At 34.9% G+C, this 19,698-nt stretch overlaps 3 protein-coding genes across 6 annotated transcripts; all 3 read left to right on the top strand.

Moving 5' to 3' along the window:
- Nucleotides 1-241: 241 nt before the first annotated feature.
- LOC112712414 (ABC transporter C family member 10) lies at nucleotides 242-7,155 on the top strand. 3 transcript variants are annotated; one of them, XM_025765305.3, is made up of 12 exons: nucleotides 242-641; nucleotides 1,188-3,230; nucleotides 3,311-3,631; nucleotides 3,725-3,811; nucleotides 4,087-4,674; nucleotides 4,752-4,916; nucleotides 4,995-5,289; nucleotides 5,414-5,628; nucleotides 5,728-6,033; nucleotides 6,153-6,216; nucleotides 6,306-6,545; nucleotides 6,666-7,155. In XM_025765305.3, the coding sequence occupies exons 2-12, from the start codon at nucleotides 1,218-1,220 to the stop codon at nucleotides 6,776-6,778; spliced, it is 4,407 nt and encodes a 1,468-aa protein (XP_025621090.1). In that variant the 5' UTR covers nucleotides 242-641; nucleotides 1,188-1,217; the 3' UTR covers nucleotides 6,779-7,155. The 3 variants fall into 3 exon arrangements, with proteins under 3 accessions (XP_025621090.1, XP_072059717.1, XP_072059718.1); XM_072203616.1 differs by lacking the exon at nucleotides 242-641 and adding an exon at nucleotides 650-808; XM_072203617.1 differs by lacking the exon at nucleotides 242-641 and adding an exon at nucleotides 650-925.
- A 1,269-nt stretch (nucleotides 7,156-8,424) lies between these two features.
- Nucleotides 8,425-12,664, top strand: LOC112712413 (uncharacterized). 2 transcript variants are annotated; one of them, XM_025765304.3, is made up of 4 exons: nucleotides 8,425-10,874; nucleotides 10,977-11,168; nucleotides 11,775-12,350; nucleotides 12,440-12,664. In XM_025765304.3, exons 1-3 carry the CDS (start codon nucleotides 8,614-8,616, stop codon nucleotides 12,340-12,342), a joined length of 3,021 nt encoding a protein of 1,006 aa, XP_025621089.1. In that variant the 5' UTR covers nucleotides 8,425-8,613; the 3' UTR covers nucleotides 12,343-12,350; nucleotides 12,440-12,664. The 2 variants fall into 2 exon arrangements, with proteins under 2 accessions (XP_025621089.1, XP_025621088.1); XM_025765303.3 differs by having other exon boundaries at nucleotides 11,775-12,664.
- Nucleotides 12,665-14,663: 1,999 nt separating this feature from the next.
- On the top strand, nucleotides 14,664-17,190 carry LOC112712412 (hevamine-A). Its single transcript, XM_025765300.3, has 2 exons — nucleotides 14,664-15,229; nucleotides 16,472-17,190. Exons 1-2 carry the CDS (start codon nucleotides 14,703-14,705, stop codon nucleotides 16,965-16,967), a joined length of 1,023 nt encoding a protein of 340 aa, XP_025621085.1. The 5' UTR covers nucleotides 14,664-14,702; the 3' UTR covers nucleotides 16,968-17,190.
- Nucleotides 17,191-19,698: the final 2,508 nt, after the last annotated feature.

Genomic DNA, 19,698 nt, shown 5'->3' with positions numbered 1-19,698 from the left:
AAAATTCTAAACGATTCTTCACAATTATCTCAAAAGATAACAAAACTCTTAAGAAAAAAAACTCTTCTCTATCCTTAATTTTATTTGTATGGGACTAATTAGTTTATGTATATATTTTTTTGATACAGAATTAATCACTCCCATAAAAAAAATCAAAGACTAAATTATTTTTTTGTTTAAAAATTTTGTAGTCTTTTCGAAATAATTATTAAAGGCCCAATTAGGTTGGATATTCAATCTTAATCTAACTGAGTTTTCACCAGATTACAAATAATGTCTAAATGAGTGGCTTGTGGTGTGTGGGTTGAAGAATCGGAACCGCGGCAACGATTTGTCACTACTCACTAGGCTTAGGCTACCTGCTCCTACTTCTCCATCTCCATCTCAATATTTCCAAACGTAAATTACAAAGAAGATGAGACTACGTGACGTCAGCTATGACGCCATCATGCTCCTCTCATATGCACTTACAAATTCACTTCTCTCTTCATTTCATTTAACACCACCGCCTTCTCTTCTTCTTCCTCACTCGTTAATTATAATTAATTAATTGAATTATGAGTATATGCTAATTGCTAAGACATAACAAAACGTCTTCACTTTCCGCCACACTTTCGGCTTTCTAAGTCTACTACCTACAGGTTTGTTTATACGCCATCCATTATTTTGAACCAAGAAAAAAAAAACTGACGTTTACACTTCTTGCTTTCTAATTTTCAAATGATAGTATTATTTTTCTTCTTCCGTTAATCGGTGCTTGTTTCCTGTTTGTGTTTTTGTCCTGCAGTAATTTTTTGAACGATAGTGTGTATGTATAATATAATCATACGTACTCTGTTTTCTTTTTCTCATTCTTCTTGGAATGATCAATGCCGAAACCAGCTCTTTTGTGGCTTTGCATTTTGCATTGAATGGTTTCTGATAAGTACGGTTATCAAATTCTCGAGTTAGCTCATGAGTCTAACTAAATTCATGATTTTACAAGAATTTAGATGATGACTTCTCCGGTTGAATCTTTCACTGTCATTATATTCTTACCTACTTCTCCTTGTAGTTAGTTTCACCCTTGGGATGTTTTTCTTTCATTAAATCTTGTTTCTGCGCCATTCTTTGTGTTCAAATAATCAAGTCAATATGTTTTACACTGAAGGCATGATTTAGCTGACAGATTTTTCTCTTTTACACAGAATTTAAGTAACGAAGAGAAGGCCTAAAAAATGGAGGGGTTTTGGAGCATGTTCTGTGGGGAAGAAACATGCAGCTATGATTTCAAGTTTTTGATTGATCCTTCCTCATGCATCAACCACTTCTTGATATCTTGCTTTGATGTGTTGCTTCTTCTCATGCTCCTATTCATTATGATCAAGAAGTTACCCTCCAAACCGTTACATGGTCTAACAGGGTCACCAAGACTTTCAAAATTGCATCTAGTCTCTGCCATAGCCAATGGTGCTCTTGGCCTGGTGCATTTGTGCTTAGGCATTTGGGTTTTAGTGGAGAATTTGAGGAAAACCCACACTTCTTTGCCTCTTGATCTGTGGTTGCTAGAATTCTTTCAAGGATTGACATGGTTGTCAGTCAGCATAGCAATAAATATTGGCCTAAAACAGCTTCCAAGACCATGGTTAAGGATGTTCTCTGTTCTTATCTTTTTGGTTTCTGGCATTTCCTGTGCTTTTTCCTTGTTTTATGTAATTGGTAGCAAAGACCTGTCCCTTAAGGTAGCTTTAGATATTCTATCTTTCCCAGGGGCAATATTATTGTTGCTTTGCACATATAAATGCAGGGAAACTGACATGGAACTTGATGAAAGCCTTTACACTCCTTTGAATGGTGAGTCCAACAAAATTGGTTCTATCAACAACGATGCTCTATATGGAAGAGCTGGATTCTTTAGTACCATGTCATTTTGGTGGATGAATCCTTTGATGAAGAGGGGTAAAGAGAAAACACTTCAGGAAGAAGATATCCCAAAGTTGCGAGAGCAAGATCAAGCAGAAAGTTGTTACTTGCTGTTTCTAGACCAATTGAACAGGAAGAAACAGAATGATCCGTCTTCGCACTCATCGATTTTGTGGACTATAGTTTTATGTCACCGGAGAGAAATTCTGATATCAGGATTCTTTGCATTGCTTAAGGTGATTGCTATTTCCGTTGGTCCACTGCTTCTGAATTCCTTCATACTGGTAGCTGAGGGCAATGAAAGCTTCAAATATGAAGGTTTTGTATTGGTCATATCACTTTTCTTTACGAAGGTCATAGAATCTTTATCACAAAGGCAGTGGTACTTCCGAGCCAGACTGATAGGTGTGAAAGTTAAATCTCTGCTCACTGCAGCCATTTATAAAAAACAACTGAGGTTATCAAATTCTGCTAGATTGAATCATTCTGGTGGTGAGATCATGAACTATGTGACTGTGGATGCTTATAGAATCGGAGAATTTCCTTATTGGTTTCACCAGACATGGACGACTAGCGTCCAGCTATGCATCTCCTTGGTAATACTTTTTCGCGCCGTCGGGCTAGCTACAATTGCCTCCTTGGTGGTGATAGTTTTCACTGTGCTTTGCAATACTCCACTTGCAAAGTTGCAGCATAAGTTTCAAAGCAAACTCATGGTGGCACAAGATGAGAGGTTGAAGGCTACTTCTGAGGCTCTTCTGAATATGAAGGTGTTGAAATTGTATGCGTGGGAAACCAACTTCAAGGATTCTATTGAAAGATTAAGGAACGTGGAGCTGAAATGGTTGTCTGCAGTGCTATTGCGCAAGGCCTACAACACCTTTCTCTTTTGGTCCTCACCTGTGTTGGTATCCGCTGCTTCCTTTGGAGCTTGTTACTTTCTTAACGTTCCCCTGCATGCTAACAACGTCTTCACCTTCGTGGCAACTTTGCGCCTTGTTCAAGATCCAATTAGAATCATTCCTGATGTCATTGGGGTGATCATTCAGGCCAGAGTCGCGTTTGCCCGGCTTGTAAAGTTCCTTGAGGCACCTGAGCTGCAGAATGCAAATGTCAAGAGGAAGAGTTTCAGCGACAACATGAGGGGCTCCATTTCAATCAAGGCTGCTGACTTTTCATGGGAAGATAATGCATCAAAACCGACACTGCGAAATATCAACTTAGAGGTTAGGCCAGGGAAAAAGTTGGCTATTTGTGGAGAGGTTGGATCAGGAAAATCAACACTGTTAGCAGCAATTCTCAGGGAAGTTCCTAATACTCAGGGAACTGTAAGCTTATTTCACCCTATTGAGAGTGCATTATATTTATTTGAAAGATATCTATCTGATTCACTATTTCTGAATTGCAGATTGAAGTTTATGGCAAATTTGCCTATGTTTCTCAAACAGCATGGATACAGACAGGTACAATAAGGGATAACATATTGTTTGGATCAGCAATGGATACTCAAAAGTATAGAGAAACTCTGCATAGGTCTTCACTAATAAAGGACCTTGAGTTGTTTCCCCATGGTGATCTCACTGAGATAGGGGAGAGAGGGGTTAACCTGAGTGGAGGCCAGAAGCAACGGATTCAGCTCGCTCGTGCTCTTTACCAGAATGCTGATATATACCTCTTGGATGATCCATTCAGTGCTGTTGATGCACATACTGCCACAAATCTGTTTAATGTAATGACAAATTCCTTTCTTTACATACTGCATTTTATTTCTCCAGTGTTGTTTACTTTCTCTTTACTGAAGGATTTATTTGGAATTTTGTAGGAATACATCATGCAAGGACTTGCAGGAAAGACAGTTTTGCTTGTCACTCATCAAGTTGACTTTCTTCCTGCATTTGATTCTGTTTTGGTAATTTGGCAATCTTAAACCACTGTTTAATTTTATATCATACTTCTCTCCTTGTATTTTTGTAAAAATATATGATGATTGCAAATATATAACAAGTTCTAAAGTTATGATTTTGTGATTTTTTTAATTGAATTATGAATGGACTAATTAATTCGTTTTTTACATTTGATGTCACACGGGTTGTTCATGACTAATTTTTTCATTATTTATTTGATTTGTGCGCATCTGCATCATTCAATTGTTGTTTCGGTCCTTAACACCATTCTGCATTATAGTTGATGTCAGATGGTGAAATCCTACAAGCTGCTCCTTATCATGATCTGTTGGCCTCAAGTCAAGAATTTCAGGACCTTGTCAGTGCTCACAAAGAGACTGCTGGTTCTGACCGGCTTATGGATGTTACTTCTTCCCAGAGAAATTCTAATTCTGCAGTAGAGATTAGGAAAACTTCTGTGGAGAAGCAGTTTGATGCATCAAAAGGAGATCAGCTAATTAAGGAAGAAGAGAGAGAGAAAGGAAACCAAGGCTTCCGGCCTTACTTACAGTATCTGAATCAGAACAAAGGATACGTGTACTTCTCTGTGGCTGTCATTTCTCAGATTACATTTGTGATTGGCCAGATATCGCAAAACTCATGGATGGCTGCCAATGTTGACAATCCTCATGTCAGCACTTTGAAATTGATTTTAGTGTACTTGTTGATTGGATTTACTTCAACATTATTCTTGTTGGTGAGAAGTCTTCTTACAGTTGCTATGGGACTTCAGTCATCAAAATCATTATTTCTACAGCTACTGAATTCTCTCTTTCGCGCACCAATGGCATTTTATGACTCCACCCCCTTGGGACGGATACTTAGCAGGGTAAGCATACTAAACTATTTCCTCTTGCAGCCGTATGCAATGGAAGTGTTTTGACTGACCGTTATTTTGTTGTTCAGGTTTCTGGGGATCTCAGCATTGTTGATCTTGATGTCCCATTTGGCCTTCTTTTTGCTGTTGCAGCTACTTCTAACTGTTATGCTAATCTTACAGTCTTAGCAGTTGTTACTTGGCAAGTCTTGTTTGTCTCTATACCGATGATTATTTTTGCAATTCGCTTGCAGGTAACAGATTCTTACTTTTAATGTGAAAGTTATATTCTTTTCTGGAAAGTTTACTAAGAATACTTACTTCTAATACAGAGATATTACTTTGCTACTGCGAAAGAATTGATGCGGCTCAATGGCACAACAAAATCCTATGTAGCTAATCACCTAGCTGAATCTGTAGCTGGAGCTGTGACAATAAGGGCTTTTGAGGAGGAAGATCGTTTTTTTGCAAAGAATCTTCATTTGATTGATGTCAATGCTAGTCCTTTTTTCCATACTTTTGCAGCAAATGAGTGGCTCATTCAGCGGTTGGAAACAGTCAGTGCAGTTGTTCTTGCATCTGCAGCACTTTGCATGGTTGTACTTCCCTCTGGAACTTTCACATCTGGTGAGACTGAGTTCAATGTCACTCTGTGTTTTGTCTAATGGCTTATAAATTATGTCTATATCCTCAAACTTAAGCACTTTTTCAAGAAATTTTTCTAACTTGAAACTTTGGTGTTATTTTCCAGGTTTTATTGGCATGGCTCTCTCATATGGCCTTTCACTTAATGCTTCACTAGTATTTTCAATTCAAAATCAGTGCAACATAGAAAATTACATAATATCAGTGGAAAGGCTTAATCAATATATGCATATACCAAGTGAGGCTCCAGAAATTATAGAAGGAAATCGTCCTCCAACAAATTGGCCACTTGAGGGAAAAGTGGAAATTCATGATTTGCAGGTACATTGTTAGTTATTAGAAAAACTTGTGCATGAAGGCATTTAAATAATGGAAGTTGAACTGAAGTATACAATTTGCTTGTTGATAATTCCAAAACAGATTCGATATAGACCTGATGCGCCTCTTGTACTCCGTGGAATCACATGCACATTTGAAGGAGGACACAAGATTGGTATTGTTGGCAGGACAGGTAGTGGAAAGTCGACACTAATAGGCGCTTTATTCCGGCTTGTGGAGCCGGCCGGTGGAGAGATCATAGTTGATGGCATTAATATTTGTTCCATTGGACTTCATGATTTGAGGTCGCGTTTCGGTATCATACCGCAGGATCCTACTCTTTTCAATGGAACAGTCAGATACAATATGGACCCCTTATCGCAATACACTGATCAAGAGATTTGGGAGGTAATGTATAATCCTTTTGTTTTAAGCATGTTGTTTGATCAATGACAAGTAGAAGCCTTCCTCCTGTTTATCTCTGTTTTGCATAGTAAATATGTACTAATTGTGGCTTCCACTTGAAGGTTCTTGCGAAGTGTCAATTGCGAGAGGCTGTCCAAGAGAAAGAAGAGGGATTAGATTCCTCAGGTGAACTTTTTTCAACCTTTGCTATTATCAGTCTTGTACTGCTCAATTCATGCCTAATTACTTATGACTTATAAGAATCTGTTTTTCAGTTGTTGAAGCCGGAGCGAACTGGAGTATGGGACAAAGGCAGTTGTTTTGTCTGGGGCGCGCACTTCTAAGGAGAAGTCAGATATTAGTGCTGGATGAAGCAACTGCATCAATTGACAATGCAACTGATTTGATTCTGCAGAAAACCATTAGGACTGAATTTGCAGATTGTACTGTAATCACAGTAGCTCACAGGATACCAACTGTGATGGATTGCACCAAGGTTCTTGCCATCAGTGATGGTAAGTTGCATATTAACTGCCACTTGCCATGTGCCATTAGCATCATCAATATGATTGTGCAAATGCTTTTTGAAACTAGTCATAGATCTTGTTCCTCACTAGAATTCTATTATTGTGCAGGAAAACTGGTAGAGTATGATGAGCCAATGAACTTGATGAAGAGGGAAGGATCACTTTTTGGGCAGCTTGTTAAGGAATACTGGTCTCATTTTCAGTCAGCAGAATCACATTGAAGTTGAAAGACCATTTTTTCTTTTTTGCAAGTTAGCACTTCTGATTCTTTCTAAGGCATTGACAAGAAGCAACGAAAAATGTAGTTAGAATTTAGAAGTAGAGAAAAGTGTATTATACTTAGACCAAATCTGAGGTCCGTTAAATGGGAATCAAATGTAACACTTGATGATGATGTTAAGGATAATGTCATTGCTAATTAAGTTGGCATGTATATCACTATATGTTAATAATTGACACAACATTTTGAAGTGATCTTACAAGGGGACTCATGGGTATATGGCATACTTTTCTTGATGATTGTGGGTGTCAAATACTCTGGTCCAAGGAATTCTTCGCATATGAATATATTGCTGCTGGTAAGATTTCGTTTACAACATCTCTCTGTGTCCCACAACATTCTAAAACACTAAGCACATTGTTAATTTAATTTGTTGTACTGCATGTCGGAGTTAATTGTCTGCATCACTGGATGGATTAGCTAAGCTTACACGTTTGGTGAAGCTAGAGATATGTTTTTTTCTCGTATCTAATAGGAACTTAGGCAAGAGTATATTGGTAAGATACTAAGATTTGATGTATATGTTAACTGGGATACCCAGCAGCATTTATTTATTGTAACGTGTATTAAAAATGTTATTTGTATATTAAAATTAATCATTAAAATCAGTCACTAATGTATTTTATATAAATATATGTATAATTTAATTTCTTTTTAATATATATTTATATTTTAACATGTATTTTATGCTGATAGTTAATTATAAAAGCTGATTTTAGTATACATATAGCATGGTTAGATATGTATACATAATTACATATGTTGTTCTTTATTTATTTATTCTTAAGTCAGAAATACATGTGTCCAAATTCCAAAGCAATTTCATTAAGCATCTTCAGATTGTTTTTTAGCAAAACCATTGGTAGACCTTTTTTGTTTTTGGTAATGGTCAATGCATCGAAAATTTGAGTCAGATACATTAATAATAATAGGTGAGTGGCAAGCCCATACAGCAAGCAGTCTGGTGATTTTATAATTGATCAATGATCAGAGTCATCAGACCCATTTAATGGTACAAGCTACAAACTTGTTTCTCTAATCTCTACCAAAAACATAAAGTTGTTTTGTTTATAAATCCAAAAAATAAATATAGCTTTAGCCTTTAGATTACATATTAAAAAATAAACATATAAATGAAGAAATTAACACTACAAAATCATCTAATTTGGAGTGGATTGATTAGCATTTAGCAGACACGTAAGTTATTATTTAAACACTTCTTATTAAATTAAAAATGTTATACTTTTTAGTATATGAATAGATTTTAAGATTTTTGCTATATATATATATATATATATATATATATATATATAATTTTTTGCCAACAAGCTATAACTCAAATAGTATAGTTTCTCCGTACAGAGGTTGCGGATTTGAGTTTTTCTATCATTAGTTAAAAAAAATTATTTTTTAATTAACCAGAATTTTAATAATATGAATTTAAATAATATTACACTTTGAAATTTGAATATTTAATTTAGCGTACAAAATTTGAAAGATGTGGCGCCAATATTTCATTTCCCGCCTAAGCGCAAAGTTTCTCGAAACCACTTTACAAACGACACCGTTTCATCACTCATCCCCTTCAATCCAAATTTGAAGTTGCAGCAAACTTGCACACTCTCACTCTCTCTCTCTCTCTCTCTCCACCGTGCCGGCACCGGTTACCATCTTCACGGCCACCTCCATTTTCGATTTTCCAACTTCATTCTTCTGCTTCTTCTTCTTTTTCCAATTCCATTTCCACCACCACCTTCACCTTCATCTTCACTGTGAATGGGTTCTTCAGAGGCAGATCCAGATCCAGTGACACGCTACTCCCAAACCGAACGCATCGTTCTCCTCATCGACTTGGACCCACTCCTCCACCTCCCTGACCCCACACCTTACACCTCCGCCATCCTCTCCTCCGCCGCCACACTCCTCTCCTTCCCCTCTCTCTCCACAGCACTCTTCTCCTTCAGGCTCTTCTTGTCATCCCTCTCCCCTCTCCTCTCATCCTCCACTCTCTCCATCCCTCTCTCCCTCTCCTTCGACCTCCCTTCCCCCACCCTCCGCCACCTCTCCAACGCCCTCTCCTCCCTCCCCTCTCTCCTCCGCCGCCACCACATTTCATCCCCCAAAGCCTCGCACATCGCCTCCACCTTGCGCCAGCTCATCCACGACTATGCTTGGGATCCCGATTCAAGTCTCGATTCTCCAATACCTTCCAGTTTGGTACTCTTGTTCTCTCCCCTATGCAATTCCTTTGAACAATTGTCTTTGTTTCTTGATAGAGAGGTCGGTGATGAGTATTCTTTCCGCGAGATGTTTTTGGAGTTCTTTGGGGGTGTTAGGGATGTGTTTAGTTCTAGAGATATTCACTGTAGTTGGGTTAGTGTTAGCGCTAGTGCTAGATTTGAATCCGAGTGCGGTGATAGTGGTGAAGTTGGAAGGGTTCGTGGGTTTTTTGAGAGGGGGGTTAAGGGTTTGGGTTGGGGTTTTTGTGGCGCAGATTCGATTGTGCTTGGTTCTGCTCTTGTTCCTTTTGGCTTGATTTACCCCAAAATTGGGGTTTGTTGGGGTTCTCTTGGTTTTAATGATTGTTCTTCTAAGAAAGCTCAAGTGCAGCTGTGTCTTCAGATGTTAGATGTGAATAGGATTCCTATTCAGTGCAATTGTTGTGATCTTGAGTTAGTGGATTTGAAAATTCCACGTAGGTGTGGTGATGCTAGGTTTAATCCGGATTTGGCGAATTCGCAAGGAGCAGGTTGTCAGCGAAATGAGAGATTTCGGAAACAGTTTTCGGATGGAATCATTAAATTTGAGGTTAAGGCTGTGCAGAAGTCTGATGCTTTTGTGAATGTGAGGGAGTGCTTATCTGAATCTGTTATGGTGCGTGAGGTTTTCAGAGAACCTAAGAAGAACAAGGACGAAAATTCGGATCAGTTTTTTGCAGATAGGGTTCTTCAGATGCTTGCTACTGAATTTGGCTTCCAGTGGAGGAGAAAATCAGTGCCCATTTGGGAAATCCTCTTGAGTTTTCTTTGTAAAGAAGGTTGCTGGGCGTTGGTGTCTCTCACCAATGGTAATGGTGGTTCATGTATGGGTGTTCTGAGGCCTTTTACTGTTTATTCTGCTCTCTTATCTGTATTAGGGGATCCAGATATGGATAATGATATAGGTGGAGCAAACATGGCTCAATATATAAGGACAATGGAACATAGGGTTTTTAAATCTGATCGCAAATCTAAGAAGGACAAGGTTTTCTTGGATTCTCAAGCTAAGGAGAGTGATGCAGCTAATGAGGGTCATGGGGAAAAGAAAAAGATGGATTTGAAATCACTTCAAAACCTTACATGGAACTCATTCTGTGAATCAGTATGTGATCAATTTGAAATGGATTTGAAGGATGTTTATTCAGTCATTGAAAGTAGCAAGTCAAAAAAGTTGAAGTTTTTGAAATGGTGGATGAAACAGATAAAGAAGTCTAGCTGTAGTGATATAATAAATTTGTCAGAAATACCAAAGTCAAATGAGATCATTGCAGAAAAGAATAAAGATAAATTAACTGAGTCACCTCAAAATATTGAACAGCCGGTATCCTCATCTGCCTCAGCTGGGATTAACACCGAGGCTTCTAGAATACAGGATGACGCTGTGCTTGACTGTAGGTTAGAATCGTCTGCAGAATTTTTCAGTAATCTTTCCACCAAGATCCAACAGGGGATTGAATCAGAAGATATAGACCTTGGGGCTATGGCAAAGCGACTTGTGAATTCATCTATCTATTGGCTGTGTCGGAAGGATAGCAGAGAAACCAATTCTGAGGGCCAGAAGGGTGGCAGAGAAACAAATTCTGAAGTTCAGCATGATGATAGGGAAATCAGTAATGAGGGTCATAATGCTCCTTCCAGTAGCATTGTTGCATCTGAACTGATAAAATTTCTATTGAAAGAACCAAAAGAGTTGGCAGCAAAGTATAAAAGCAGAAATTCTTTCTCTCAGGCCTCCGAACCAAGACGTACTAAACAAGTTACAGAGCATGCAGCTAGAGAGTATCCTTTGACAATGTTTTCCTTTAATTCTGCATATGATGTGTTGAACAGTTGTAAAATTTGCGGTACTTTTATTTCTTGTATTTCCTTAATCACCATTAGATATGAGCTGCAGATTTTGCTTCGGATGGAGATTTTACAATCAGAGGTTGGAAGTGGAGTCGAGGATTCTAGTAAACACAAGTTTGTCAAGAAAATATGCCAGCTTTTGGATGACATGCACTGCCACATGGAAGGGGGTTTCTTTGGTGATTGGAACCTTGAAAATTATGTGGCAAAGATCATCAAAAGCAGGTACAAGTTTTTACACATGGATTGGGGTGTTTTTGCACGATAGTTGATAATTATTCTGAAAGTTTAAATATTATTTTTGAAGTGTTAGCTATTTATTTTATTTTCATTCGCTGCAGTTATTCCTATATATACACACACCCCTATAATTTTCTAGTCATTTTACTATGTAAAGGAGATAGGGTTAAAAATGGAGGGACGTATACCTGAAAGTATACTTCAGTATGGAAAGAGTGTAGTATTTTTAGTTATTGCAGTGCAGAGTAACTTACAATTGCTTAGTAGTTGTCTTTCTACCCAAACCAGACATACTTTTATCTTTCTCCATAGAAACGGTTGAAAATGAATATATAGAATCAAGGAAAAATAGAAAGATCAAACTGTATAAAGTATATCGCTGATAGATATGGGATTCATAACACTAGGTTTCATACTTTTATTTTATTATACTGATGGAAACGTCAAAATACCAGCATCATTGTTACCAATTCTAGGTTCACTAACAGGAAAACTAATAACCATAAGAACAAAAAAAATGGAACTAAGTAGATGACTGCATAACAAACAAACCAGGTAGACTAATGATAGTGGGACCCCTCAAAATTGCAGGTATTCTCACACTCTTGAAGACGTGGTCCACAAAATCTACAACAAAATGGACCTGCTGCTATTTGCAGATGTGGAGGAAGCCCCTAATAATTTTCTTAACAGTGAGGACAGCGATAAACCCTTGAACCAAATAGTATACAGAGATGAAATGGGTGAAAATGATATCAGTAATGGACCCATTTCATCAGAAAACGAGCCCTTTCAGTTGCAGAATAATGACGCTGGAAAACTCCAAAGGGCTATTCAAGAAGATCATGGCCGAAAACTAATTGAAGCTAAGGAAAGGAGAGATAGGGCACGTAGGTTCTCATCTTTCACGAGTTGGATACCTGATTTGCAGAGAGTTTGGGCGCCAAAACACAAGGCTATGAAACCAAAGACAGACCCCTTTAGAAAGGTGCCAAACGAGAAGCGGAAAAGGGCAAGCTATGACAGAGTATGTGAGACACCACTGACAGGAAACAAGCGTTCAATTCAACGGGAAGGGGATTCAGGTTATGACAATTACATAGCTGATGGGGATCAAGCATCTGGCTCAGTTTCCAGGAAATTGTTTCAGGGTGACTGATCTTTGATGTAAGTAACCTTACCTGGCTTCTACAGATAATTTGTATATGCAAACTGCCAAACTTACAAAACAGAATAACCCAAGATGTGTACTTTAGTTTTTCAGCCACAAATGGTGGATGCTAGTGTCTTGGACTCTGGAGCTGTATATTTGCTTTTCAGGTATCACAATATTAGTGTACTAGCATAATTAGTTGATTCACTTTCATAAGTCATTAGGATTTGTAACTGGAAAAATTTAATTTGTTCAAATTTGATGTATTTGACATATGTATATTAATGAATAATCATTGCAAAAAGTAATGTGATTGCTTTCTAGTGCATTGCTTCTGGCTTTCTGCTACATGCATGACAACTTGTTTCTGGTATTAACTTGTTGGAAAATGGATAGAAAAGAATGGGAAGCTATTTTACATTTCGAAAATATTTGTGTAACTATTGAAAGTTTCTTTTGCATTATATAACTTTCAATTGATAACTTATATAGATAATTCGTAACTTTATTCTATGCTAAACAATTTGTTGGCAAATCATGCATGATAACTTGTTGGATACCCATGGTTGATTTATCATTTATATATCCAAGTATCTCTGCAATGTACATGCGACTCTATTTTCTGACATTGCTTTATGCATTATTGTAACCTGTTAACTCGCGTCTAAAGTCTAATATAGCTCCAATAATAGATATTATAAGTTGTAGTTGAGTTACACGGGTTGCACGAGTTCAATCTAAATTAAAAGTGTTACGTTGATTATTATATTCTGTTTTTGAATAGCTATTTCCTTGTAATTGTCTGTTTTTTTCTTTTTGGAAGGCTGTTTCTATTTCTATATCTTATTACTACAATAATACCTGCCTAGATGCTGTATGTAAATGTTTATAAATTAATTCCAGCAAATTCACGCCAGTTTCAGTTAGTTAATAATGGACGGTGTATTTTAATTTTTAACTTGAGATGTAGCAGTTAGCATCTTATATATCCTGAACGTTAAAAGACAAATAACAAAAGCATATTCCTCTTTATTCTCACAGGCTAATGTCATAGATAACATTTACAAACACATGAAAACGTCGAATAAACGTTGAAATGCCTCGAAAGGATGTTACACGGGTGTTGAATACGCAAGCATTCAACATGATAAGATTGGTAGATTAAGGTTTTTTCTGGGGGGGTTGTACTGACAATTTTTAATATCAAACACATCTTTTGCATGCTTAATTTGATTTCTGAATAATCAAGTGTACTAATCCTATGCTACGTGATCTATAGTTTCTCATCAATAATTGATGATATTTTAAATACCTAAGACTTGTACATCTTAAGGGGCTAAGGATGAAAGCTACTAAGCTAATAGTAGCGGAACTCATGGGTATTTAATTTGTAATTTGATTGCCCAATTAAAATCGATTTGAATTAGTTATATTGATTCTTTATTTAAAGGATAATTAGGGTTGAATCTAATTAAATTTGACCTTAATTAATTTAAAATTTTAGAAATAATTTTTTTTTTTTTTAGATTTTAAATGTTTTTATTTAAATTTTAAATTTTTTTATAATAATTTAAATTTAAATATTTAAAAAAAATAAAAAATATTTTTTTTATGGTTCACAGTATCTTCCTGCTCGAACTCCATCTAAGGATTTGTCGTTGGCCAAATGACCAATAGATGGATTGCTGCATACAGAATGCGGGATTTGGATCCTCTAAATTTTAAATTTTTATTTTAGAGGGTAAAGTGTGATCTTTTATATTTGATTGATTTCTCTCTTATATTTTCTTTTTGTCCCACCTATAAAATAAATGAAGAGATCATACTCTATCTTCTAAAGTATAATTCAAAATGAGCAATGTTAGGGGCCAGCAACATTTGTGATTGGTAGCCATCAACTAGCCATCAATGATGATTTGATGGTGTGAGATTGGTGTGAGATTTCATCCAATGACTCACATTTTTCTGCTGATTACATGCTGGCCAAAATGCAATAAAATTACTGGTCTCCTAGACTTTTTCATTCAAAATTTAAAGAATTCAAATTCAAGCAAATAAGTATGTAAATTGACCACCGGCTAATACAAGTTGATTAACTAGTAAAATTGTTACTTTATTATTTGTTTGGAATAGAATAGTAGGTACTACTCATTTTTTAATATCAAACACATCTTTTGCATGCTTAATTTGATTTCTGAATAATCAAGTGTACGAATCTTATACTAAGTGGTCCAAAGTTTCTCATCAATAATTGATCACATTTTAAATGCTAGAGATTTCTAGTACATAAGTTATTGTGACCATTATAAATAGGTTACTTCACACTGTCTTTGCACCACACTCTCCACTAAAAACAGAAAACCACTATGGCTTCCAACAAGAGTAGTAGTACTCATCAAGCATTAGCATTGCTCCTCTTCTTCCTCCTCACCCTCTCCTCTGCACATGCCAAAGGTGGCATAGCCATCTACTGGGGCCAGAACAATGGCGACGGTACCTTAACCTCCACATGTGACACCGGAAACTTTGAGATTGTGATCCTCGCCTTTCTCTACACTTTCGGTTGTGGCAGAACTCCAGATTGGAACTTTGCTGGCCACTGTGGGCCATGGTCCCCTTGTGACAAACTCGAACCAGAAATTAAACATTGCCAAAGCAACGGTGTGAAGGTGTTCCTCTCCCTTGGAGGAGCCGTTGGGCCTTACTCCTTATGCTCGCCGGACGATGCCAGGAACGTCTCCGACTACCTTTACAAGAACTTCCTCACTGGCCAAAAGGGTCCATTAGGGAGTGTGTACCTTGATGGCATTGATTTCGACATTGAAGGTGGTGGTGTGAACCTTTATTGGGATGACTTAGCTAGAGAACTCGATGCACGCAGAAAGCAAGACAGGTGCATACTCACAAATATTTATCAATACTTAAAAAATATTACTAAAATTAATTTCATATTTTTTTACATCTTTACAACATCTTTTGTTTTTATTTTTTATATTTAAAAGTATAGGAAATAATAATAAATTGTAGAAAAAACAAGAGTGCAACTTTTGTTAAAAATTAATTTGTTATTGAAAATTAAAAAAAATCATTTTAAATTTTAAATATTAAATTTTATATATAAATTATTGATATAAAATATAAAATTTGTTAATTAACTAAAAATGTTATCAAATAATAAAAATAATATTTTAATTTTAGTATAATTATTATAATCATCATAATAATAATCATCGTAATATATACTATGTTAAGAGCGATATATTTCTCTTTTATAATATTAGTTGTGCTTTTGTATTAATTAGGAGCGAAATTAACTTTAGCTAACTAGTTAAAAGATAATTCTCTTACAAAAAAAATCATTACCTTAATTTTTTAAATTTTAAAATAAAAAATGATCTTAATTAGCTTATATTATAGTTAGTCTTCTAAATTTAATTATTACAACTAAATTCATCATCAATGGTCAATACAAGAAAAAAAGTTTAAAAGTCAACAATGTTAATTTATATTAACAAATATTTTTAATCGAGAAGTGTTAGGAACTAACAAATTTTGTGATTTATAGACATTAATTAGTTATTATTAATATTTTTAATGATATAAAATTATATCTAATAATATAAAATTATTCATTTTTTTACTGATTAAATATTGACTAAATTTTAATAAAATTATGCGGGTCCCTAAATTTTTTCTTTTTAATCAATAGTTCAATATTTTTAGTTTAACAGTTTAATGCTATATTTTTAGTCAATATTTTTAAAAATTACTAACTAATAATAAAAAATAATACTATTATTTTATACCGGTACTTGATCAACAATAGTTTAAATTCATATTTAAAAAAGTGCACTAAAAAGATATAATTTATACCTATGTTTTTTTTTTATTGAAGATAGAGAGACTCGAATCACAACCTCTTAAATGAGTACGAAAAGATTATACCATTTATTATTGGCTTATACTTATATTTATTAAAACTTACAAACATAAGTCAATATAGCTTGTCAAAATTTTTATATATAAATTATAAAATTTATTTATTTTAAATAATTTAGTACTAAAATTTGTTAAATCGGCTGGTTCTCAAAATTTTGTGTTATCAAAATATTTTGGATCCGTTACTTGTGTGTAGGTACTTTTACTTGTCGGCAGCACCACAATGTTTCTTCACAGATTACTACCTTGATACCGCCATTAGAACTTGGCTTTTCGATTACCTCTTCATCCAATTCTACAACAACCCTCCATGCCAATATAGTAACGGCGACGCATCTCTGCTCATATCTTCATGGAATACATGGACCTCCTATGTGAAGCTCAATAACACGGTGTTTATGGGACTACCCGCTGCACCTGATGCAGCTCCCAGCGGTGGCTATATTTCACCGCAAGATCTGTGTACTAAGGTTCTTCCAATCATCAAGCACACTCCTAACTATGGTGGCGTCATGCTATGGGATAGGTTCCGCGATGTTACTAACCACTACAGCGATCAAATCAAGGATTGTGTTATAGTTGATGATAGTGTTAGGGTTTCACAAACATTGATGGCAACGTTATCAAACACTATAACTGAATGTGTATCTGCAGCTTTCAACCGCATCATGCCGAAACTAAGACCCTTCTAGAATGAATATCTGCTTTATATATATGTAACGATGGAATAATAAGTGGCGATGATGATTACTTATTATGAGTTATGTGTAGATCAATATCATCATCACCTTGTGGTATCTAGTTTCTTCAGGCTTTGATTTTTGTAATCAAAGTATGTTGATGCTGTTTTGCATGTGCTGGTTTTTTCTTTGAATAATAAAGGTTTCATACGTAGACCTACTTTAATTATAGTCATCAACCTAGGGTTAATTAATTGCGTTATCTCTATCTTTCATATTTAATTTAAGGGTTAAGTACGATTTTGGTTTTTAAGGTAGGAACTGAAAATTTTGTTTGCTCCTAAATTTTTTTGTTTACAAAATCGTCCTTAAAATTTAACTTAATTTTAAAATAGTTCTTTTTGGATAAAAAAAACCTTTCCCTTCTTTCCCAAAAACTTTATTTTTTTTTTTCTTTTTTTTTCATCACAGAAGCAGATAAACAAGATAAGAAGCAGAAACAAAAGCAATACACATGAATAATAGAAGCAGATAAATAAGACAACCAAAAGATAAACAAAGCAATATAAATTGAGAATAAGAAGAAACAGAAAATAATAAAGTAGAGTCTTACCTTCATCTTCAACAAAAAAAACAAAAGCAGAAACAACCAAAAGCATCAATAACAACAATGGAATAAAAAAGAATAAATAGAAGTAACTAGAAACATCAACAACAACAACAACAATAATGGAATAAACAGAAGTAAAACACCTTTCTTTAAATTTAAAAATTAAAGAAAAAAATAAGAAATTAAAACAGCACTACAGAGGCCTCGAGGGAGAACAGGTGATTTGCGAATCACGAGAAGAAGGACTGCGATGGCGATGGAGGAGGGGCTGCAACGGTGAACTGTGAATCGCGAGGGAAGGAAAACTGCAACGGTGGTGGCGAATCGCGTGGAAAAGACTGTGGCAGTGGTGGCGACGTCGTGAATTGAAACGAGAATGGAGATACGGTGGTCAGCGACGCTGCGAATCGCGATGAGAACAATTTTGTAGTGGTCGGCAGCGTTGCGAATCACGAAGAAAGCACTGCGGCGGTACAAACCGCGAGGAATGACGACACTCTTGAGAGCTGGCGGTGGATTTCCTTCTCCCTCTTCTTACCTGAACACCCCCGATCCCCTTTCCACTTTTTCTTTAACCTGTTTTTTTTTTTTTTTAATTTCAGTTAGAGATAATTTGATAATAAAAATTAAAATTTTTTAGTATAATGATGATTTTAAAATTGAACTTTAGAGACGATTTTATAAACAAAAAAATATTAGAAATAAAAAAAATTTTCAATTCCTACCTTATAACTAAAATAACTAAAATCGTATTTAACCTTTAATTTGATAAAATAACCTAATCTAGAAGTTTAGATATGAATAAGAGAAAAAGATAAATATGTCATTGACATTTTGATCTGCAAACATTTAAATTATCAAAAATTTAAAAATACATTTAAGTTTCTGACTTCAAAACATGAACATATTGATTTCTCATGTTTATTTGAATTTTTTAGACTCAACGAAAAAATTAAATGTGACTCCTGATATATACTGACCTAGTTAATACGAATACATACGTGAAAAAAATTTTAAAATTAAACAAATTAAACTCAAAAATTGATATATTCAAATTTTAAAAAAATAAAAAATTTTAATATATTTTAAAATTTTCAGAATCTTAAATGTTCATATACTAGGAAGTTAATTTGTTTTTTTATTTCTATAAATAATTATTTGATAGTGACTGTATGGTGAGTGGGGTATACTCGCATTGATAAAGGACAAACTTCTGATTCACTTCTAATTTTACGTGTTTCCACATATCTCAACAGTATTGTTAATCACGTGATAATCAAATCCAACACATTTGTAATAAGTATCTTTCTTGGTCTACTGTTTGAAACTTAAAATATTTATTATCAAGAGTAATTAATTTTTTTCGTTGGGATGTAAGTGCTCTAATAAATAAAGTAGGCAGTCAAAATTGTAAAATTTAATTATTATCTTATTTGTTTATTTTTATGGCATAATACAATATTTTGGAAATGAAAATATTAGGTAATTAATATTTTTTATGTCTTATATTTAAATTTAATACTAATTAATTTCCTTTTTTTTAGAAACACTAAAAGACAATAACTTTTACAAAAAAAAAAGGTTTCAGAAAACATTTGAAATCATAAAATAATTTAAAGAAATACTAATTTAACAACTAGAAAGGAATTAATTTATTCAAATACTGATCTTTGATGTTAGTAATCTTACCTGACAGAGTATGTGAGACACCGTTGGCAGGAAACAAGCGTTCAATTCAACGGGAAGGGGGTTCAGGTTATGACAATTATAGAGCTGATGGGGATCAAGTATCTTGCGAGACAGATCTTCTCAATTTTTTTTACTAATTGAAGAAGTAAAGTGTGATATTTTATTATTAATTTTATAAATAAAATTAAAAATAAATATGAAAAAGAATAATAAAAAATTAGAGATTATATCTTACATTTTCAATTTTTTTTTAATAATTAAAAAAATTCATTCCCTCGTCTGGCTTAGTTTCCAAGATGTGTACTTTAGTTTTTCAGCCACAAATAGTGGATGCTAGTGTCTTGGACTCTGGAGCTGTATATCTGCTTTTCCGGTGTCACAATACTAGTGTACTAGCAAGATTAGTTGATTCACTTTCATAAGTCATTAAATTAATTTGTTCAA

Source organism: Arachis hypogaea, chromosome 9 (genome assembly GCF_003086295.3).
Source record: "Arachis hypogaea cultivar Tifrunner chromosome 9, arahy.Tifrunner.gnm2.J5K5, whole genome shotgun sequence".
NCBI lineage: Eukaryota > Viridiplantae > Streptophyta > Magnoliopsida > Fabales > Fabaceae > Arachis > Arachis hypogaea.
Note: the sequence above shows the minus strand (reverse complement) of the source record. Positions and strands in the feature narration are given on the sequence as shown.